Source organism: Corvus hawaiiensis, chromosome 17 (assembly GCF_020740725.1).
Source record: "Corvus hawaiiensis isolate bCorHaw1 chromosome 17, bCorHaw1.pri.cur, whole genome shotgun sequence".
In the NCBI taxonomy this organism is placed as follows: domain Eukaryota; kingdom Metazoa; phylum Chordata; class Aves; order Passeriformes; family Corvidae; genus Corvus; species Corvus hawaiiensis.
In genome coordinates, this window is record NC_063229.1 from 11,504,363 (window position 1) to 11,527,633 (window position 23,271).

General features: G+C 53.7%; 1 protein-coding gene across 1 annotated transcript; it reads left to right on the plus strand.

Moving 5' to 3' along the window:
* Positions 1-2,202: 2,202 nt before the first annotated feature.
* On the plus strand, positions 2,203-23,082 carry RBBP8NL (RBBP8 N-terminal like). Its single transcript, XM_048322283.1, has 15 exons — positions 2,203-2,364; positions 6,479-6,645; positions 9,382-9,509; positions 10,784-10,826; positions 11,237-11,332; positions 11,680-11,792; positions 12,824-12,896; positions 14,144-14,304; positions 14,775-14,863; positions 16,267-16,430; positions 17,509-18,328; positions 18,738-18,846; positions 20,811-20,869; positions 21,185-21,305; positions 22,468-23,082. The coding sequence occupies exons 3-15, from the start codon at positions 9,443-9,445 to the stop codon at positions 22,584-22,586; spliced, it is 2,034 nt and encodes a 677-aa protein (XP_048178240.1). The 5' UTR covers positions 2,203-2,364; positions 6,479-6,645; positions 9,382-9,442; the 3' UTR covers positions 22,587-23,082.
* Positions 23,083-23,271: the final 189 nt, after the last annotated feature.

The following is a 23,271-nucleotide window of genomic DNA, read 5'->3' on the forward strand; positions in this document are numbered from 1 at the left end:
CTTCTAGAAAAAGGGCTTGAAATTATTTTTTAAAATTTTTTTCAAGTCCCTAGATGTAAAGAAATCCACTCCTACCCAGATCTTTTGGCTCTTCAACCAGGAAGCAGACAACCCTTGGTTTCTGTGAGCAATCTGTGTGATCATCAGTAGACACCTGCGAGACAAGAGGAACTTACATGGAGATGATTCCCAGAAATGTCCGTTCTGCCTTCTTCTGCACCAGCACAACACTTCCAGACAGCTGCTCTGCCTCAAGCCTCCTCCATCCCACAAGCAGCTGGTCTCATCAAGCCCTTCTTTTGGTGTTTCTTTCCTTGATGCTCCAGACAGAGCAGCCACTGAACTGTTGGAGGCAGGTGTGGGATGGTGTCAGTGCCCCCATGGCTCATGCTCCACATCCCAGTGTCACTGCTCAGAGGTCTGGCTGCTGCAGGTGATCTCCCCAAGCCCCACACATCCCAGTTACCCCACTGCCCCTCCCATGATGTCACCAGGCTGCTCTGAGCAAGGATCTCTCTTCCATGTGGTTGCCATTAATTCCACCACCGCAAGCATCAGCCTGAGGTACCAGATCATATCAAGCAGTCGATCTCTAAGTGTCATATCCGACAGTAAAACAAAGGGCTCAAAAGGAAAGAGGGAAAATTAAGGCCAAGAGCTTCCCTCTGCCCATTGCAGGTGGCTCATGAGAAGGCTTGGGTGGAAAACACCCCCTTAACCTTGTGCTGTGTCTCTCTTGCAGAGGAATGAGTCAGGAATTTCATGCACGTAGAGCAATCACCGAACAGTCCCTACAGGCCTGCCCAGGACCACGGCTTGCCGAGCAGCTGCTTGTTTACCTGCCACCCATTTCCATAGCATGGGTGTGCAGCCGCATTCCTGGGAGCCCTGGCTGCTCCCACCTGCCCGACCTGTCCGTGCGCGGGAGCAAAGCTCAAAGCCGCCGTTTGAGAGGTGTGATTGCCACAGGGAGACACTGCCAAGGATGCTCCGTGCTCTGCTGGGATGACTGAGGAGCCGCCTCAGCAGCTGGGGTGTAAGGCAGCCTGGTGGCATCACTGCTGGTGGATGGAGCGGACTTTACACCAGCAGAGGGTCTGGGCACCGAGCTCTGGGGATGAGCGGCATGAGATGACTCAGAGGAGGGGCAGCTCAGCCTCAGTGCTCCAAATCCCCTTCCACAGGAGCTCTCCCTATCCGCTGGCCCTGGAAATGTCACAGGGAAACCACCCTCCTCAGGCTGCGCGTCTATTAAGCAAGAGGGACGCGTCCCTCCCGAGCCAGAGCCGCGCTCGGAGGTGGCTGTGCCAGCACAGCAGGGCCCCGCTCGCAGGGCAGCTTTTGGCAGAGCAGGATGTGCTGTCGGGATCCCAGATACGTAGGCAACAACTTTCTGTTCCTTTTTATGAGTGCCAGGCTGATGGGGAGCAAGAGCATCTCTTGCTTTTTCCTAGGAGCTGCTGCTGTCTGCAGCACTGCGGGGGAAGGCTGTCCCTGCCCAGCCTGGGCAGGGGAAACCGTGCCAGCGTTTTCCCCAGGGGATGCTGAAGTAGCTGCACTTCAAAGGCTCAGGAAGTGTCCATTTTGCCTTCGGCTTCACCAGCCCACGGTTTAGGGCGAGAGCTGCTTGTGTCAGCAGCAGGAGCTGGGAGGAAACCCGGGCTAAGCCAGGGCTGCTGGCCAGGATCAGCACCCAAGTCACCCAGCCTTTCCTGACTGGTCCCTAAAGTATCCCCAGCCACTGCAAAATGCCCCCAGAAGACAGTCCAGGACCATGGGCTTTCACCCTGCACTTGGAACAGCCATTCGTGTCAATTTGGGCACATCCCTTTCCCTCTCCCGAGTGTTTGGGCTGGGGGCTGTTGAGTGCCCTGAGCTGTGCCACTCTAGTTTAGTAGGATGCTGCTGCTGTCACATTTCTTTTTCTCTTTTTTCTCTTCCTCTCCAAAAGTGCCAAGTTGTATAAAACAAAAAAACTTCCCATCTTAATGCTGGATGAATTATTTAAAAGGGTCTGTTTGCTAATGTGATTGACTTCAACCAACAGCGCAGGTTGAGCTGTAATTATGGGAAAACAATCAAATCTCTATCTGGGTTCACACCATACTGGTCTTGCCACTTTTTGTGTTACAGCAGAACCTGTCAGGCAGCTTTAGTTAAGCTGAGCCTCCTTTCTGCTGCTGGGGCAAAGAAACGCAAACCAGTAGAACCAGTTAGGCTGCAAGGAAAAATTATGGCTTATTGTCTGTGCAAGTTCACCCACACTGCTCACTCCTGTCTCCCGTGTCCCAGATGACCGTCTGCTGATCACGACCTAACTGAGCTCCAGGAGCCAAAGAAGAGACACAGACGCAGTCCTCCAACGTGAGTGTTGTGCTTGCACTGATTTTCCTCTGTCCCCCAGCATCCTGGGCAGTGTTGTGTAGCTGGGAATGGAGCTGGTGTGAGCCACGAGGGGAGAGCTGCCCAAAATTTGCTCAGCAGAGCGCTGAGAGAGCTGTCACTCAGTGCCAGCAGACGCGAAGCCTGGTCCAGCTCCCATCTGATGGGCAGAGGTTGGTGTGTCATGGGTTTGCTTGCTTTTCTCAGAGTTCGAGGAGGAAATTTGGATTTGTGTAGCAGCTGGGGAGCTGATGGTTTGTGGCAAAGTGGCAGCTCTGAGGGGTCAGTGGGGAGTGGACCTGAGCCTGCCTGGGCTGGGGACAGCTTCCCAGCCAGGACTTCAGGGCTCTCCTGTTGGCAAAAACTGTTCCTCTGGCGTTGTCCACTCGAGCATGAAAGTTAATGGGATATCCCTGCGATCCGAAATGCCGAGAAATGGCATCCAGATCCACTCAGGTGGAGTGAAATAGCTGTGGAGGGTCAGAGCAATTTGTGGGTGTCAGGGTTTATGTGAGTACCAGCAGCCCAGTCGCATTTGCATCTGGCCAGCGAGGACCAGAGGAAGGAACAGAAAACTTCTCTGAGCAAGCATCCAGCAGTGTGACAGCCACGGGGGAGCAGAGCTGTGGCCATGTGGGCTGGACTGTGGGACTGTGTGGGATGGCAGTAGCGCCCATCCTGGGCAGGCAGCACCTGGGTTTTGGTGCTGGGCACTGAGGGGGCATCACCCCCTTCCACACCTGACCCAGCTTCCGTGCAGCATCTCGGGCAGCCCTGACCTGCACCAAGCCATGCATGTGCTGGGCGCCAAATAACTTTCAATGGAGTTGTGGGTCTCCCTTCCCACCCCATTTCACACCTTGAACTCATCTCTGTTGCCAAAGCTGAGAATAAATTTGCTCCTTTTTCTCTCAGTGGCAGCTTGGAGCTGGGTTGTGGCGACCCCTGCTACCTGGCTGGTGGCCCTCTGTGCCCCACCTCTGTCCCAGTTGTGTCCCTTGTGGGACATGCTGACAGTGCTCTCCTGGGCTGTCCAGATATGTTCCTTCAGGCAGCACAAATATTGAGAGAGGCTGGAGCTCGCTGGGCTTCCAGCAGCCCCAGGCATGAGGTGTAATGCTACCAAGGGCTGGCAGCCTTCTTCCCTACTTTAAATCCAGGAGGAAGGAAGCGGTGGTGGGATCGCTGCAGGGGAGAGGCTGTGCCCACACACGCTGCCTCCCTGCACAGGGGTCTGTTGCTGTGGGCTGAACTGGCCCCATTGCCTGCTCCTTGTCCCTTCTGCTGGGACAGTGCCACGATGGGGAATGTCCTCAGAGCACTTACAGGGTAGATGGCCACAGATCCCCCCCCGCGCTGGAGGATGCAGGACACTGATGCATTGATTCAGAACCTAGCCTAGGGGGCAACGTGTCCCCAACACCAGTGTGCCACCAGGCATTTGGGACATGCAGAGATGCCCAACCGTGTCTGTCCCAGCTGTTGGACAGCACAACGTGGGGCTGAGCTGGTAAGACTCATCCTTGGTGCTGAAGCAGGGCTAAACACCCAGAAGGTTTTTGCAGGATTGGGTTTTCCTAGGATGTTACTCCTTTTTTAGTGCTGAAGAGAAAAGCTAATCCTGTCCAAGACTTCACCATCTGGGGATATCCGGGGAGATAGATCTGTTCTTTCTGTTTGCATGGCCATTTTCTTGACTCAGGTTGCCCGTACACCCCTCACACAGCAGGAGCAGAGGTGCCAGCTAATGGAAGCGGGATTGAGAGGAACCTTCGTGCCCCTTCTCCCACACAAGACCTGCTTTCCCATGCAGGACCAGAAATGATGGATTCCCCATGCCAGGAGCAGTGCGGGCTCTGAGGAGACCCTCTGGGGAGGTCTCCTGCCATGGAGGAGAAGACAGAGAGACCAAGGTGCTGTCCAGGCAGCATGAGCAGCATAACAGGATCACAAGCAGGGAGCAGGGTGATAACCACCATCTATCAGAGAATCCCAGGGTATTTTCCTGCCACTTTGCCTGGCCAGGGGCTCTGCAGCTGGGGGTGGCAGTGGGAGTGTTTTGGATGGGCAGTGACCACATGCCTCCAATCCCAACAGGGCCTTGAGCTATTCTTGAGCCTCGCCACTTTGCAATTAAAACACCCTAAAAACGTGATAATGTCTCATTACCCACTTCCCAGAGCATTTTGGGGTGTTAATTGAGTAATGTTTATAGAACCTGTGGTTACCCCGAGATGAACGGGCAGATAAGTGGCTACTTTTAACCCTCTTCTGAATCCTCCTGTGGGCAGACAGGCCTGCCCACAGGTCTGCCCAAAGCCCACCACACTCTGGGGAGCATCACGGCACAGCTGGTGGGTCCAAACGTCATTCCTTATCAAGTGGGGAGCAGAACAAATATTTACTGTTAAACCTCAGCAAAGCAGCAGGAGCTGGGGAGTGGGAGGACAAAACCACCCTCCCAGCTGGGGATGGTGCAAGGAGAGACCCTCAAACTGCTCACCCTGCTATGTAAAAGCCAAAGTCAGATTCCTGGGTATATTCAGGTATTGCAGAGGACCAACAGCTCTGGCTTTAGCGATCCTGCAAGCCCAGGGCAGCCAAGACTCTTTGGCTGGAGTTGGCAGCAGGGGTGTCCCTGTTGCAAGGATAACAAGGTTCCTGTTGCAAGGGGCTCTTGAGGGGAATAGGGGCTCTTAAGTGGAAATGAGGAAATGGAAGAAAACCCATATTGAGGGTTTGGTGACTGCCACAGCATCTGGAGAAGCAGAAGCTGCCTTCACAGGGCCAGGGTAGTGGGGGAGAAATTGAGCTGCTGGGTTTGTGATCACCAGGACTGTGCTGTATTATGGCAACAGAGACTTTATGGGGTAGAAGTAAATCAGTGTGCAGGTTGTGACTTGAGGCTGGAGCTGCAGGTTGGAGGGTTTGCTCCAGCTCTGCTCTCCCTGCAGTGGGACACGTCTGTGCACACGTGAGCAGGGCCAGCATCTCCCTGGTGCTGCTGATCCTGTTGGACTGGTTCAGGGGGCTGTGAGCAGCACAGTGCCCACAAACCCAAAGGGCCATTGGGGCAGTTTGCAGCCGTGCTGCAGCTCCACATCACCCAAGTGGGACCCCCCTGCAACAGCCAGCAGAGGCAACCCTGGGGCTCGCTGCAAACCGGCCCCTGGGCTGGTGGAGCAGCACGGAGCAGCTGCCCTGCTCCGGGGAGGATTTTCAGGTTGTGTGAGGTAGAGGAAGGCACCAAATCCTCCTCCCTGGAGAGGCAAGAGCCAAGGCTGCTCCTCCTGTCTCACTTGTTGGGAGGTAATTTTGCAGTCTGGCAGCCCCTGTGCAGCACCCACAGCAAACCCAGCACAGTGGAGAGCAGTCACTGGGTTCCATTTTAGGGCAGTCTGTGCCATGTTAAGTCATGCAAATAAATAAATACCCAGCAAGAAAAAAAGAATCCCTCAACCTACCAAAAAAGCCCTCTTCAAACTGCCAAGCAAAGTACATCAGCAAAGAGCATTAGCTCCACACTGGCCTGTGAAATACTCCTGGCACTGCAGATTTTCCATGAGTGATCAGGCAGTTTTTCTGAGTACAAACTTGTATTATAATTCTAAAATTAGACCAGGAATCTAGTAGGGTAGCCAAGGAAAGAAATTTTGGCTGGTTATAGCAGCTCTGCCCAACAATTGCCCAGAGAAAGGTGTGTGACATCAATCCAGCCCAGAGCTGAACAACTCCAGCACTGCTGATGGGGAAATATCTGGTGGTAAATCCACTAAGCTTCACTGATCCCACAGTGTCAGAATGTCACAGTCCTGCCTTTTTCTTTTCTGCTTTTTTTTTTTTTTTAATGATTTAAGCTCATTTAGTTAATGAGCTGCTTTATCCTTCTGAAAGGAGACACAGCTGAGGGTGGGAATGCGCTGTGGCTCACTGTGAGTGTGACAGACAGTGCTGGGGATGGTGTTGAGAGGTCAGTAACCCCCTGGGAACCAAGGAATGGGGGTTACTCTCAGAGCCAGCCGCCCAAGTCCATCCCTTCCCCAGCCCCCTTGGATGGGACAGAAAGTAACCTCCCTGCTGCTTTTCCTTTCCCCAGCCACAACAGGAGCATCCTGCCCAAGGAGTGATGCCATTGGTACCCAGAAGATGCTGGGGGCTGCCCCAGCCCCGTGCATGAGAGCAGACATCCCAGGGACATCCCTGTGCCCCAACCTGGAGCCCTTGTCCCACCCTGAGCTGAGCATCGAGGGATGCAGAGCACAGGTGAGCAAAGCCATGGCAGTCAACAACAGCTCTACCCCAGGTCTTGGGCTCTCCAAACCCTTCAGATTTAGGGCCTGGATGAGGAGTTCACCTTTGGTCCCCGACACTGGGGCTCTGTTTGCAGAGGGCAGCCGTCACTGTGAAATACGCCCGGCCCTGCCGGGACCCCAAAGGGCTGCTCCAGCCCTGCCACGGGGCCGCATCTGGCACCGCGGGCTCTACATCACAGTGACAGCTCTGCAAAGGGCTCGGGGCTGTAAATAAAATCCCTGTCTCAGGGAGAGAGCTCCACACTGAGCCACTCTGTGCTCTGGGCTTCAGCAATAAATCTCCCTCAATAAATCCTCTGGAGCAGAGTAGAGGAGCTGGGAGCTGCGGCTTCACACCTTCACCTCTCCACACCGGGCAAGAGGGAGCAAAGCTGAGCCTCTCAGGGAGCCTGGGCTGTTGGTGGGGCTGTTCTGCTGCTGCAAAAGGCTGAATCCTGGGAACAGACATATGGGGAGTGATGCTCATGCAGGGTCTCTGTTACCATGTGTGTGCACAGACAAGACCCAAGGTCCTCGCCAGATTTGCCACAGAGCAGCTGTTCCATCTGCAGGCAGAGATGGGTTCTGGCATCTCAAAAATCACCAAAACTGTCAGCTTTTCCCTGCTGATTGGACCTGCAGCAGGTCACAGGTCCCCACTTGCCTGAGAACTCTGAGGAGAAGAAAATCAGCAGTGAGCCCCAACCCTGGTGGCACCACGGCCTCAGCCATGCACAGAAGGCAAAGGTGTTGCCCACACCCCAACCCCAAATCCTGATCTGCCGGGCTCTGCCTGCAGCACTGAGTCACAGCTGCAGGGATCCGGATCCGGCACCGAGCACCTGGGCTGCCCCCGCGCCTCCCACCTCCCACCACATGCCAGCCCAGCCCTACCTCCCCGAGCAGAGGGCTGGCACCAGTCCCAGCCAGGGTGTCACCTTCCCGGGATGGCGGAGCTGGAGCCCTGTGTCTCGAAATGCTGGGTTCAGCCCTCGGAGACACCAGCCTTGGGGAAAGGGCTGTACCCTTTAGTACAAGGTGGGCAGGACCTGACCCAGCAGCAGTGAGCACAGTAGGAGCACATGCAGCCACCAACTCCTCTGCTCACAGTTGCAATCTCTTCCCAGATTACAGCACTGGAGAATGAAAATGGAATTAGTGCCTGAGTGCTTCAGAGCCTTCCCCGCTGGCGCTTGGGGTGTCAGTCCCGTGGTGGCAGTGGTTGATCTCACAACCTCCCTTCAGCCCTGGGGAGGTGCTTTGCCCAGGGCAGAGCCGAATTTAGGACTCAGTGATCCTTGGAAGTGCATCCCATTAACATCAGGAGGGTTTTTTCCTGTTTTGCACGTTATTTCCCCTGGCTGGTTTTCAGCTGTGGCTCTTGGGGCTGAGGTCAGCTCCCAATCCCATTTCACAGCAGGAGATCTCGAGCTGGACGAGCCACACCATGCTTTTATTTGCCGGGATCGATCACTCAGCCTGGGAACGGGTGGGTTATGCCCTGGGAAGCGGGAGCAGTGAATATTCTTTAATTGTTTCCCCAGAGAGTGAGATCTCTACTCTGTTTGCATCAGATTTGCTCAAAAGCCAAAGTGGCTCTGGGATGGTTCGTGTTCAGGCAGCTGCTCCGCCGATCCGAGCCTGCCGAGCTCGCTGCTTGTGCTTGCTGGCGCGTGCCTCATTTCTTTTGAAAACCAGATGCTTTAGGGGAAACTTTCTTCTTCCAGCTCTGCGTGCCCACATCTTGCATATGCAGGCGATCTGGCACATCCCTGCTCTGCATGCAGATAAAGGCACGGGCGGGAGCTGGGCTGGGAGAGCGCTGGAACCCAGCACAGACCTTCCCCGTGGGGCTGCAAAGCCCAGATCCCAGCCCACCCTTCACTTTCCAGCAACACAGGGGAGGTTTTCTCCCTGGTCATCTCTTCGTGGTTGAAGGCTGAGTGTCCAGGTGCTTTGTTGGTATTGGGGTTACTCGCCATGACTCATTAACCCAGAATGATTTTTGGGGGAGAAGATCCCATGTGGAGATGCTAAATGCCTTCATGTGGAGGTTCCTCTTTCCCAGTGTGGGTTTGGTGGTTCCAGAGGACCCCACGGGTGCTGTGCTCATGCCAGCTCCCTGCAAGTCTTGGCTCTGGACACCACCTCTCCTGGTTTCTCTGTAACATTGGGTGAAAAAGGTCTGTTGGGTGTCTCCCAAGGTTTCAAAGAGGGTACAGCCAGCGAGGCCATGTATAAAGCCTGGGCAGTGACAGTGGGGCGGCCAAGTGCTGTGTGTTGCTTCTGTGAAAGCTGTGTGTGGTGCCAGAGGGAGGAGGGATGCATGGGAGTATCCCAGCAGGAGATGAGCCCATCAGGCTCAAGCACCAAAGCTGTTGTGAATTTCCCCATCATCAGTCCCCATGTCGTTCCAACACGAGTTCTGCAGTCCCTTCTTTATGCTCAAGATGCCCTACCCCACCTCATCCCAGAGAAATGCAATTTAAACTGCCCAACAAGTAGAGGAAAAGCCTGATTTTCCAGCTGGGCTTCTCCCAGTATCTAAGACATGCTCTTAGCTATGCTCAGCGCTGAGGCAGGGTGGACAAAAATGCATCCCCGGTTTAGCAAATGATTTCCCTTCCTAGCTTTGGGCTTTGTCCTTTCCAGAGCACCACATGCACACGACACATCTCTTTTGTTGGACTTTTTCTTTCTATTTTAGGCTGAAACCTGAATAATTTGAAGCAAAAGGACAGAGCCTGGTGTGTGGCTCAGTCCTGAACATGACCGCAGAGAGTTTTGCAGAGTTCCTGAACAAGCTCAAGGAAATCCACGAGAAAGAGGTCCAAGGTAGGGAGACAAAAAATGTCTTATCAAAAACTGGCCAAGATCCATTTCTTTGTAATGTAACCTGAAGGGAGGAGGAGCAGGTGCAGATTAGGGAGCTTTGGGGATTAGTGCTGAGCAAGCAGCACCCACGGGGATGGATTGGGACATGGGGTCACAGCCTGTCCCTCAGGGGAGAACACCCTCTGATGGCACCTTGGTACCTCTCATTGGCACACTGAGAAAAAAGTAACTTTTAAATGATGAGAAGGAGCAGAAGAGAGAGGACATTCCTGCTCTCCATGCTCCTGGAAAGCAAACCATGGAGGTGCTCAGTCCCAGCAGGAATCCCACTTGCTGCAAGCAGGAACCACGGGGGATTTGGTTCCTTTCCTGCCCCTGCTGTCATGGTCCGTGGTAAAGGGGAGCTGGGAGCTTTGCAGAGGTGACACACACACCTGCTGGACATCTGCTCCAAGCAGTGAGGATTGGAGTGTATTTGGATACTGAGGGATCAAAGGGAAAGCAGAAAGATGCAATAATCTGTAAGACAGAAGCAGCAGGAGATGAAGCTCTGTTAAAGGAAATATTTGAGTCAGGTTGGATAGCTTATTCCTCTAGGGAATAAATTATTTCTCAGGTCATACATTATTAAAATAAAACCCATTAGGTTAAGCAACCAAGTGCCAAGTCCAATTGTTTTCCTATTTGAATAATTCCCAGTATCAATATTATGAACAAAACTTCAGCACTTTTGGATGATTCTGGCTTATGAATCCATTCTTCTCTTGTGTAATTTCAAGCCGTGTGAGAATTAGAGGAAACTGTTGAGCAATTTAAACCACATGTTTACATCTACTTTGCATAAAATGGATTTGACAGGATACAATGTCTGCAGATCCATCAAGGAAAGCTGTTCAGCTGTAAATATTCTCCAAGATGCTTTCCAACCCTGAAAGCTATAAAATACTGCCCACCTGGGAAATGTGAGCTGTAGTGGGAAATAAGTAGAAACAAAACTAAACCAGACTTTTTGGGTCTGGGAAGGAAATGCAGACTCATTAAATAGTGGGGATACAGAATGAGCTCAGACTTTGTACAACTTTCCCAGTTCCATTAAACTGTGACAGTGCTTAACACATGCAATGTGTTATTCCTTATCGGAGATAAGGCTTGTGAATGGATGAGATTTCTGCAAAGCCACTCACCTTCCTGAAATTCCATCAGTGCCGTTTGCTCCTGAGTGCCAGGGGATTGGCAATAAACACCCACCTCTCCGTGTCTGCTCATTATTCCAGGTCTGCACAGCAAGGTGACGGAGCTGACGACGGAGAAGTGCCGGTGAGCGATCCCAGGGCGGGGGGGCAGAGGGGTGGTTACACCACTGGAATTTCAGACTTCCCCAGTTATCCTCCAACACTGCTGGATTAGAGAGCACCATTTGCCATTCTGGCACTGCCAAATCCAAGCCTTTTGGCTCCAGGCAGGGCTTGGGCGATCCCAGTCCAGCTCCAGTTTGCCTTCCCACTGGCAGGTGATGCTTGTGCCAGCCGGTTCTTGCCCTCTTGGGAAGCAATAACTGCGAGGAATTAAGCTGCTGACTCCAAGGAGGGTGTCACAGGGCAGCATCCAGGCTCCAACACATTTGTTTCCCCTCCTGACACACAAGAATAAGGGCATTGTGGATGAAGGCATGGGGTTTAGGGAGAAATCTAATAACCTTCTTGTCTTTGTTCTGTTTCTTCAACTAGCGATGCTCAGAGAATTGAAGAGCTATTTGCTAAAAATCACCAGTTAAGGGAACAACAGAAGGTCCTTAAAGAAAATGTAAAGGTGTTAGAAAACAGGTAGGATTTGTTTTTAAGTAGGGTGCTGCTGAGTGGCAGCAACTACACTCTCCTAGGGGGAGAGTTTGGGATTTGCTGTCTTCCCCAGAGCGGGATGTAGCACATGAACCTCTATTTTTCCCATACTCAGCTGCTGGGAGAGCTGGAGGAGCCTGGGCACGTGTATAGGAGCTTTCCTAGGCTGGTGGTGGTGGGACTGGATCAGGAGGGGTGCAAGGGCCAGTGCTGGGCTGCAGAGGTGGCTCTGGGTGATGGTCTGGTGTTCACACTTCTCCACGGGGAGGGCAGGAACTTATTTCTCCCATGGAAACCATATGGTAGCAAGCTGTGGGGTTTCCTTCCTCCAGGCTGCGAGCTGGTCTTTGTGACAGATGCATGGTCACCCAGGAGCTGGCCAAAAAGAAGCAGAATGAGTATGAGACCTCTCATTTCCAGAGCCTGCAGCACATCTTCATCCTCTGTACGTACTGACACCCGCTGTAAGATCAGCTTTGGCAGGCTGAGTCTTTGCTCAAACCCCTCTCCCAGATATTTGCATGTGAGCCCTCGTGGCGAGCAGGAACCTGGGAAGGGTTTGGGGATGGGGAGAAGGGAGGGAGCAGGACCGTGGATGGCAGCTCGCGTCCCCCCAAGCAGACATAACCCTTCACACAAATCATCAGAGCTGGGGGTTGCAGTCCTCCACACCTCCAGAAAAACGAGAGATTCCAGGCCATGTCAGCTGCCTGGGAAAAGGATGCATTTGGCACAGCAGGAGCAACACTCTGGCAAAGACAGGAAAGTCACAGCAGCAGCTCAGCACGGGTAAATGAAATCAAGCAACACGTGTGATGGATCCTCTCCTGAGCCTTTGGCAGAGCTCCCAGCACTGCTGAGGCACAGGGTGTTTTTCCCTGGGGATCTGAGCAGCCCAGGGAGGGTCATGGGGGTAAAGGAGATAAGGCATTTAGGAGGGATGGAGAGGTGCCAAGAGCCCTTGGTTTATCTCCCCTGCTATGCCACTGCACCCCGAGTGCTGCTTTCAAGCAGGAGCAAGGCAAGGCACCATGCCTGGGAGCCCACCCATGCTCTTTGTGGCCTCCTTGCTGCAGCACCCAGTGCTGGGTGCTCACAGCTCCCTCTGGCCTCTGTCTGATCCCCCCAGAGACCCCCAGCCCTCCCCCTAACACAGCACCCCCTCTTCACCCTGCCCTGGTGTTCAGGGGCAGGATGTTGGCTATGTCCAACCCACCACTGCCTCATGTGGGTCGTGCTCTGCCCCTGAGCTGGGCGAGCTGCAAGCAGACCCAATCCCGATGAAACCTGAGTCAGAAAGTTGCTCTCTTTTATCCTTTAGCCCCAGCATGTTAACAAAGAAGGAAGGAAATTCAGCATCCCTCCAAAACCCGGTGCCATTCCCTCCTCCTCCCCCAGGCACCCCAGTGAGCTGCGAGGAGCATCAGCTCTCTCTCTGCAGCACCTGAACTCACAGCACCATCTCTGTCCCTGCAGCAAACGAGACCAACCGCCTGAGGGAAGAGAACAAAACTCTCAGGGAGGAACTGAAGAGGCTCCGGAGCCTGGAGTAAGCACTTTCCTGGTTTCATTCTTTACAAGGGGTGTTGGTAACAACCAGGGCATCCCCACAGCTGAGCAGGGCAACATCCAGACTGTGGCATCCTCAGGGGTATTTTAGCATCTAATTTCTGTGGATTCCTGTATATGTTAAACACAGAAAAATCCCTAATGGTCTCAAAATCCTTGTTGATCTTTGCTCACTCCCCTGTTCACCAGCATCCAAGGATTTGTTTTTGGGGAAAAAAGATATTTAACCCCCTGGAAACAAAGCCCTGGGCAGCTTGCATGGACCTCAGCCTGGGCTTCCATGGCTTTTCCATGGCACCAGCTCCCCTCCTGCAGCAGCCAGAGAGGGCCTGCAAGAAATGGGTTGTTTTGGGGGAAGGAGAGTGACACACAAGGGACTGTGATGGGGTTAAAGAGGGAGAAGTGATCTGCACCAACAGGTTCATAGCCCAGCAGAGCACTGTGCTGGAAGCCAAGTAACCTGCCAGGCTGGCCAATATATACAAATCAGCTCATTCCTCAAGGGTTTAAAGTCCAGAGGAATTAGCGCTGAGGGATTAGATTAGAAATGTGTTTTCTTTGGAGCACAGGACCACCATCCACTTAAAGAGAAACTCCAGCTTTTACTCCCTGATGCTTCCCAAGGGCTGAGTAGTTCCAGAGCTGTAGGCTGGGCTGGGCTTGCTGAGCACTGAGTGATCCTGCCCTGCTCTGCTCTCCCCTGAGATGCTGGGTAGGAAGATTTCCAGCCATCCATGTCCCAGCATCAGAGTCCCTCCAGGACTCTGTGTGTGTCTCCAAGATTCAGTCACTCCCCTGTAGTCACCGAGAGCACCAGCCCCTCCATCTTGATATGGTGACAGGGGACAGACACCACATCCCTGTGCTGAATCCAACCCTCCATCAGGCTGAAAGCCCAGCCAGGGACAGGCTCCCACAGAGCTTTTGCAACAGCCACAGCTGGGCCCTGGCTTACCCAACATCGTGGCTTCCTGTGACGTTACCCACGACCAAGTGGGGCAATCACACCTTGGGCTGTCATGCTGGCTCTGTCCATGCTCCAGACTGCAGCTGGGTACTGATAAGCTGCAGTGGAAGGAGGTGAGTCTGAGGATCCGGTATATCCACATGCACACATACATAAATATGTATATTTATATATCAGGCTCAGAGCTCTCAGTAGAGTGGCTCCAAAACCTTCCTTCTCCTGCCCTTTCTCATTCATTCATGTCCTTTTCCTTCCAACAGGACAAAGACCCCAGGAGTCACCTCCAGAGAAAGCTGTTCCACACCAAGCTCCCCTTTGACTTTACTGTCCCCAGTGAGCAGGAATGTCAGCACGGAGAAAACAGAGCACAGGGAAGCAGAAGAAGCCCACCAGGATGTGCCAGACCTTGAGCTCAGTGAAGGTGGGTGTTGCTGGCTCCTGCCACCCTTGAGGGACCCGGGGCTGTGAAGAGTCACCGAGCCATGGTGCAAAACTGCCCTGGGAAAGGGTCTGGAGAGCAAAGATCAAGCTGTTGGCAGCTCAGATGGACATTACCACAGACAGAAAAGCTGATGGGGGGAAAATTCAGGTCAAGGGAGAAACACCCTGCTCTGTACTAGGGCAAAAGAGTGCTGGGTGCCCCCACTGTAAGGCAGTTCATGCAGAAACCATGGCATTCCCTTGCTGCCACCCACACATGCAACGAAGGGCACGTTCCATCAGGTGCTGGCTTGAGCCAGAAGGCAATTTTTACACAAAATCTTCACTGAGATGTGGTTGGTACCAGCCAGTGCCATCGCTGGGAGGCTGCAAGGCTCCAGCACGCTGCAGGGCAGGGCTGCAGCAGCTCTGGGGGACCACCACGGTAGCTGGTTGTGCCTTTTTTTTCAGAAAAGCCTCCAGAGAAGCTCCAGAGAAGCTCTCCAAGCAGCAGGACTTCTCCAGGCACTGTCCTCCAAGAAGTCAGCCTTGCAGAAATGGTGAGTTGTCAGAGGTAGCCTGATGTCCTCGGGCCTTCTCCCCACTGCTGTGGTCATCTGAACTGGATCAAGACAAGCAGATTAGGATAGGGAAAGAGTAGGGGGCACTTGGGGGGTTGAAGACTTAGCCAGACTTGGGTAGTTTGTCACTGCCAGAGCCAAGGAGGGCACCTACCAAACACCAGCTCCATCCTCTCTGCAGAAATTGCCACTCACTGCAAGCAAAGCTTGGCACAGGCTCCTGTCCCTGCTGTGACCATGCACATCCTTGTTTGCTCCTGTGTTTATCCTCCATGACCACACTTCCAGCATCCTTAGGTCCTCTGCTCATCACTCTGGTTCCTCTCTCAGAGGTCTTACTGGGGAAAACTCTGAGAAGTGAAACACCTGGGGAGATTGTGCTGAGCCTCATTTCAGTGTAGCTTATCCTGAGCCACAGAGCCAGCTCCCCATTTCCTGGGTGAGCAGGGAGCTGGAGCATAATGAAGGTTGGAAGAGGCTGGAGAACATGTAAACTGTGGGAGTTGTGGGTACCAAGAACAAAGGCACTACAGCAGCCCTGCCCAAGAGCACCACAGATGTCTCTCCACCTGCAGTATGATCAATATTGGCATTTTCAGAGGGCCTGGCTTTCAGTGTTTGCAAGGACAAACACAGAGAGGGTGTCAGCTGAGGTTTGCTGAGTGATATGGTGACACTGAGCACTGGGAGATGAGACTGCAGGACCTGGACCTTGTTCCTGGTCACGGGAAGTCAAGCCCACATACACACCCACACAGATTCTTCTGTTTTGGCACAGGTTTTGCTTACTCGACCTCCACAAAAAACTTGAAAGAGCAGGTGAAAAGGGGTTTTGGTAAGGCTGCAGGCAGGCTGTGGGGATAATTAATAGGGATCGCAGGAAGGGTTGGTGACATCTCCAAGTGGGCAGGGGAAAGTCAAGTCAGAACATGTGGTGAGCCTTTCATGACAGCTGATGGAGACAATAATGTCTCCATCAGCCCAGGCACTCCACTGGAAATGCACCCACCAAACCAGTGTGTGCCAGGAGTTTGCGTGAATAAAGTCTTGCATGAGTAAAGGCCTGACTAGGGGACAAGGAATTTGCAAGGTCTTATCTTGGTTAAGCCACTGAATCATGACTTAAGAGGAGACAAAAACCCTCCTGCTCTACAAATCAGTGCAGCCAGAAAATAGAGAGTACATGAAGCAGAAATTTCCTGGAAAAATGAATAAAAACTTGATAGAGCTGTTGACCAGAACCATATCAAGCAGCGCACTCAGGATCTGTCTGTCTTGTTCCCACTGGTGAGGAACAGTTGTTGTCCCAGTTCAGCCAGGCTCCCTGGAACCCAGGACACACTGCAGAATGGCTCACCTGGACTTTCTCTCCTCTGGCACAGGCATCCCAGAGGATTTCCAACCAGCTGCACGGAACCATTGCCCTGGTGAGACCTGGCTCCAGACCCTGCCTCCTGGAAAAGAGTCCTTCAGGGGCAGCAGTGTCTCCACCGGCGAGGAAGACTCCTCTCCCTCCAGAGCGCGAGCACAGCCCCAGCCTCGAGGCGTGAGTACCAGCTTGGGGGTCGTGGTGTGGCCCTGATGCATGGCCCATTGCAGCTGGCCCTCCATGGATGGATGGCCAGTGTTCACTGTGTCTGCCCATCGTTCTCTCCAAACTTCTCCCACAGCCTTGGAGAGGGGGGATCTCCCAGTTTACACCAGTAAAAAATGACTGGAATCCAGCACAACAAGATCAGCCTCTTGTTATTCCAGCTGCTCAGACAGAGCCACAAAGTGAACCAGATGCCCCCATATCCAGGCAGAAGGACTGTCCCAGGCAGGCAGCAGTTCCTGCTCCTCCTTATCTATTCTAATGGGCTTTCCTGCAGGGCTCAGCACTTCCCAGGCTTATCCTCCCCAATGATTTTGGGAGCATAGCCAGCAGGCAGACTGCGACACAAATGATTTTGGGAGCATAGAGCAAGGCCAGTGAGTTTGTCTGTAGAGACAGTGAGTTTCCCCGGGGTGTGAGTAGGTCTGCTGAGCATTCCTGAGAACAGCTTGCACTCATGGAAGCTGCCGAATAACCAGCAGTGGCTGGGACTGGGCCTGCAGGGCAGGTTCCTGCACTGTACCAACCTTCCTAGGATGGCTGAGTGAGATTAGGGGCAGGTGGGCTGTTCCTCTGTCCTGGGGGGTCTTCAGGCACTAAGAAAGCCCAGGGGGGTGCTTAGGATGTTGCTGCCTGTAAGACATTATTCAAAAAGTGACTTCTCAGCAGCAGTGCTGATGTGAGAAGTCACTGCATCCTTACCCTTACTCAAGCCCCTGCCTTGAGCTGCCATGGCCCAGGGACAGGGGATTGCTGCTCGATGGTGGGATGGCAATGGCTTCCTGCCCTATGTGGAGACCCACTGCTGACTGCCTGATGCCCCTGGCCACCAGGACCCTCCTCCCCAGCACAGAACCCAAAGACAAGCATGATGTACTGGCCAAGAGCTGCAACAGGGCATGGAAAGAGCAGGAGAGACCACACAGATCCCTGCATAGCTGGGAAACCATGGGAAAACTCTAATGCTCTATATTTTTTTTTTCCTAACGTGTTATAGCTAATGTAATTTTTTTTCCCACGCTTTTTAAAGTTATTTAACAGCAAGCAAACTGGACTCCCCCAAGGTTGCTCCATCCTATGAAAACCTAAAACTGAATGCCCGGAGAGAGCAGCTCTGCCTCCTCCACAAGCACCTTTCCCTGCACCAGCTGGGGCTGGCGAGTCCGTGCGCCCCGGCTGACCGGGACGGTGGCAGCTTCCCCAGCCACTTGCTCCGGACCAAAGCTGCCGACGGCAGGACGCGGTCCCGGGACAGCTGGGAAGACCACGCAGCCTTGCTGAAGCTTCCTGCCACCATGGTGTACGTGAGGGACCAGCACCTGGAGGAGAAGCTGCACCTCCTCAAGCACCGGGAGCGGCTGCAGCATCTCCTCCTGCAGCAGAGCCAGCCAGGCCAGCGGGCGGACGGCGACACAAAGCTCCCGCCCGGGGAGCGGCCCCTGTCCCCGTGGCTCGGCATCGCGGCGGGCTGCAAGGAGGAGAGGGCCTTCCTGGACGATGCTGCCGATGGGAAGGGGGAGAAGGAGCTTTGGCTGAGCCGGGACCGCTCCGAGCTCCGAGCGAAGGTGAAGGAGGCGAGGGACGATGATGCAGACGCGCCACTGGACCTGTCCGAGTCCGGCCGTGGCAGGGACACAGACTGGCACGGCCGCCGGGAGCTGCGGGGCTGCGGCAGCCCGCGGGAGAGCCCCGGCGACAGCCCAGCTGTGCCCGCAGCCCGCGGCCCCGGCGGGGGACACAGGGCACAGCGGGACGAGCCGCGCTGTCCCTACCACTGGCGCAGTGCCACCCGGGCACTGGCTGGCGCTGCCAAGGAGGAGGAGGAGGAGGAGGAGGAGGATGCAGCTGTGGTGAGTACAGCTCGTGTTGGCACAGAACTGCAGCCCCTTACCCACCCCAGGGTGTCCAGTACTGCTGCTGGCACCATTGTGACCAGCATTAATGTCCTGTGGGAGGATGGGTTTCATATGTGTGAAGCCAATTTGCACATTGCACAGTCCTGCCTCTCGTTCCCCACCTCCCCTCCAGTGTCCACAGGGTTTCCATCCAGCCCCAAGGGCAGGCAGCGCCTGTGCCCCCTCCCTCCCACAGGCTGCTGCAGGAGGTGCTGGGCTCCCTGCAAACACACCGCAGTGCACAGGAACATCTCTGTGATGCTCGTCCCTGTGGGTGTCACAGTCATCAAGTCAGGGCTGAGGACAATCCTCTCCTGCCTGGTGACAGCAGCATTTGTGCTCCCTGTCTCCCTGTATCCCACAGCTCACACTCTCACGGGCATATCTGACAAACAACTCCACACCAAGTGACCCAGAGGCCCTTCCTGAGGCTGGGATGAGACGGGATGTCAGTGCACAGAAGGGAGAAGCAGGTAAGAAGGCCCAGGCAAATGTGATATTTGAGAAGGCAGGAGTGAAAGATGCCTTTTGGTGAAGGGATTTCCCAGCCCAGAGCTCTCTGCTGGGCTCTGCGCACACCTGCAAAGCCACCTTCCAGGGACAAAGTGTTCTTGGCTCTCAGTTCTTCTGGGCCATTGGGAGAAACTTCAGATTTCATACTTCCATCCTTGGGAGCTCAATTTTCCACCCTAGATATGTCCAAAATTCAGGCTCCATATCTAGAGGGAGAAAGCAATCCCAGTTCTTCCGGAGAAAAGCCCAGTGTCTCTGTCCAGCACAGACAGAAGCCACCGTGGGGTGTCCTTGCACACTCAGCAGAGCACCCTGCACTCCATGCTGGGTGGCATGGAATTCTCCAGGGACTAAGGAGCCAGAGTAGCTCTAACCTCTTGGCAAAACCCACTTCACAGTGAGCAGCAACAAGCCAGTATTGCTGCTCCAGCATTTCCTGCTCCTCTCAGGGAAGAAGAAGCTCAGAATTTCTCAGCAGAGATGGGGAAAATGCAAGAGGTTTGCAGGACTAGCACTGGAAAACCATCCCTGCCTGTCCCCTTGCTCTAAAGCGTGTCCTGTGATGACACAGCACATAGGGTTGAGCACGGAGCCAGGGATGCTGGTGCCTCTAGCTGGTAGATCAGGATGGTTTCCTCCCTTTCCCTGCTCCATTCTCCATAAGAGCTCTTCCAAGGCTTCCTCCCTGCCTGACCCCCACGGGACACAGGTGCCAGGTTTGTCCAGGTGGGTGGGAAGCAGCCATGGGGATCAGAGTGGGAAGCACGTCTGCTGGGAGCTGCTCAGTACCAGCCTTACTGGCTTGGCCGGAAAGTTGAGCTCGCCTGGATTAGTTGGTCTGGGCGTGTCAGAGTGGTTTGGGAACACTCTTCGGAGCAGGATTTTTCACGGTGAAAAAAAAAAGGGGAGTCCTCTGTGATTTACATGCTAAGGAGATATCATCATGGCAGAAGAATTTCAACTGATTACATTCTGGGTGTGGGAATACAGGACTTTCTTCAGTTCTCACCTTAAGGTTGACACAAAGCCCAGGAAACAATACACAAATACTTCTGCACTTTCTAGTGAGCCTTAACCTGCAGAAGGATAAGGTGAGGATGGGATCAGGCTACAGAGAATCCAGGAGTGCCTGGAAGCAACATCATCTGCTCTCCCACCTCTGCAGGGGCAGCAAGGGGGCCTGCCCTGCTGAGCTCTATCCTGGCTAGACCTGGGTGTCATGAGCAACAAATATTGAACTTCTGGGATGCCTCTGTCCCTCAGAAGAGGACACAGCCCTTTCTGCCCACTGTGGCCAGCCCAGGTGTGTCACTGTGTGTGCAGACAGGGTGATGCCACCACCAGCAAGGCTTGGCCCCCAACCCATGCAGATTCAGCCTGTGCAGAGGTCAGGTGTGTGCAGGTACATGTCTGGGGCCATGTAGCCCCAGGGTCTGTGTACAGCAGAATGTTTTTGCTGGGAAGGGAAGTATCTCCCCTGCCTTTCCTTCCTCTACTCCTCAGCACACATTCCCTGCCAAGAGCCACTGACTGACACCAGCAGCAAAAATGGGGATTGTCCCTCTTGGCCTCTTCACCCCAACATGCTTCTCCCCGCCTGGGGTTCAAACAGAAAGGTGCAGTCTGGGGCTTAAATACCCACCTGTATATAGCCACAGATGTTGGGACAGCTCTTGTGACCTTGGCATAGCAAAGTTCTATGGATACAGATTTCCTGGGAGCAGGTTTCCCAACCGAATCTTGTTGGATCACCCCTAAACGTTCATTCCAGGCCACGTAGCTTGCAGTGCCTCTGCTGCACAACACAGTTTATTCCTGAAGCTGTTTTCTGCCTCAGTGGCTCTTTGAGCCTGGGCATGGGGCTCTGTATCTGCTCATGAGCTTGTTAAGCTTCTTACCAGTCAAAAAAACCTTCTTTTTTTAGATGATGATGCCGAGTCTGGGAAGCAAGAATCGGATGAGCCAGACACGACGGACAGCGAGGTTAGTTTGTTTGTTCTCCTCAGCCATCAGCTTAGGCTGCCTGGTCCTAGAGACATGAGACAGGTTGTCCCAGCCCAAGCTCCCTCCAAAAGGTGATGGCTCTTCCTGCACCAGGTGCCAAACCTCATTCCCACCCTGTTACCCAACTTGCTGCTGAGGGATAGAAGTACCACTCTTTCCAGCCAGTCAGGACTGTTTATGAACAGCATTTGTCATCACTCCATAACAATGGTCACAAAGGTCCCTGGCAATGCCACCAGCTCCCTGGGAAAGCTAGGGTAGTTTGTAGACTGACTGTTCTTCTCGTTGGTATAGGAGAAGTATGAAGATGAGATCCTACAAGAGGCTGAGGCTGACGGGAAATACTTTTGCACCAAAGACAAAGCTCATGTGCAGCAGAGGAAGAGAAAAAGAGGACAGGATCCCTGGATAAAAGGTAGGGAGGAGGAGTTCCTCGGGGCATCAGCTCAGGGCTACAACTTCTGCTGCTTCCAGGTGGATTCCTGTGAGAAATGCCTGAGGACACTGAGGGAGTGGAGGTTTCTCCTCTGTGCTCCTCTGAGCCATGTTTTGGCAACACTCATATCTCCAGCCAGAGGAACCCCTGCTAATGGTTAGCCAGGGCAGCCTGGGCAGGGTGACCAGGAGAGCACTCCAACCACCTAAGCTAACAGAGCTTAGTCCCTTGTGTTTGCTTATCTGGTCAGGGAGGCGGTGACTGGGGAAGGCCAAATTCCCAGGGGTGAGTTATTGACATTCAGAGAAAGGTTTCTGCCAGTTCTGTTGATCTTCCAGTGTGGCTGTGGAGGTTTCCCTGCTGAGAGAGGAATGTGTTGTACCCATGTTTCCTACAAGTGAATAAGCAGAAAACTGCTCCTGATAAGGGCAAGGATAAGAAGTTTGTCTGTCAGGTCTTAAAAAATGCTCTGTCAAAAAAACCCCGCTGCTCACCCACTCTGTACTGGTGGTAAAAACAGGGAAGGGTTGGCCCAACCATAAATGTAGAGAGGGCTGTTGCTTAAGCTTGAAGGGAATTTGTTTAACAGCCTGACCTTCAGAGGGCCCTGCTCACTCAGGGGACACCGCCACAGCTGGGGAACAAGAGAATTTGCTGTACAAAACCAGGCACTTGGAGCAGTGGGGAGGAAGCTGCCCTGTGTAGCCCAGGGCAGACACATACAACCCTCCAGGACTGGATGTGGATGTCCCAAGTGAGGGGTGGGTGCAGCTGTGGCAGGAATGGGGTGATGGACTGGCGTAGCACCTCTCTCAGCATATGGTGTGGGCCATGAACCACACTGGAATGGGAAGAAATCCACGGAGTGCGTCCTACTGGTCTGGGTACCCTCTCAGGGACGCCCCTGCACCAGGTCAGTTCTCTGCCTATTTCAATTCACATGTTGTTTTGTGTCCAGGATCACAACAGCCTCCCTTGGATGCCCACACATTTCACATCTGAGGGGTTTCCCTTCATCTTTGCTTTTCTGAGCTTTGCTTCCTCCTGCGCTGCCCCTATTTTGGGATGAGGCCATGCTGACTCCAGAAGTGTAAATCCATTTCTCTGTGGTTAACTCCTGCTGTCACCTTGCTGTTTACAGGAGCTAAGAAGTCAATGAGAGGAAGAAAGAAAATCAAAGTGGAGCAATGCCCAGTGGGGATCACAAAGGAACTGGAGAATTGCTCTGCTTCCCACAATGATCCCTCCAAGGAGAGTTAACAGCAGGGCAGGATGAAGCAACTGCAGAGCAAAGGAGAGGGCTCAGAGACCTCAGCATCCCACCCACACTGGGAGAGTGAATCCTCCTGTCATGCTGGGCCAGGCAGTGGGGAATTCATACGGACTCATTAATGAGCAGAGCACCCTGAAACTCCTCACTCTGTGCCCCAGGTGAGGCTGGGCAAGGATGAGCTGTGCAGGTGACACCTGGAGCAGCCAGATCCCTGCTGGTGGAGCAGCACAGTCAGTGACCCCAGGCCTGCACCAGAGCAGACCCTCAGACTGGTGCTAGGAAGAGGAGACGTCTCTTTGCAACCCTCACCCTGCACAGAACCATGTTCTTCCCTGGGACTTCACACTTGGAGAAAGGACTAGCAGATCCCTCTCCCCATGAAGGATGTCCCCGTGGCTGGCTGAGGGGTGGTGACCAAACCAAATACTGCAGAGCACCGTGCCCAAACCTGCTTCAATTAAATCCCTAGCCAGGTTTCATACACATGTGGATCTTGTCTGACCTGGAGAAAGTTCATGGTTTTCTTTTCTAGTTAAGTGAGGAGCAAGAACATGGGCAGACAGGTGGGATGTGTCGCTGCAGAGCGCAGGGAGAAGAGCATGGGAAGCGAGGGCTTGGGTGCTCCTTCTCCCCAAGGTGTCCTGCATTGCCTGGAAAAGATCAGTGTGCGAG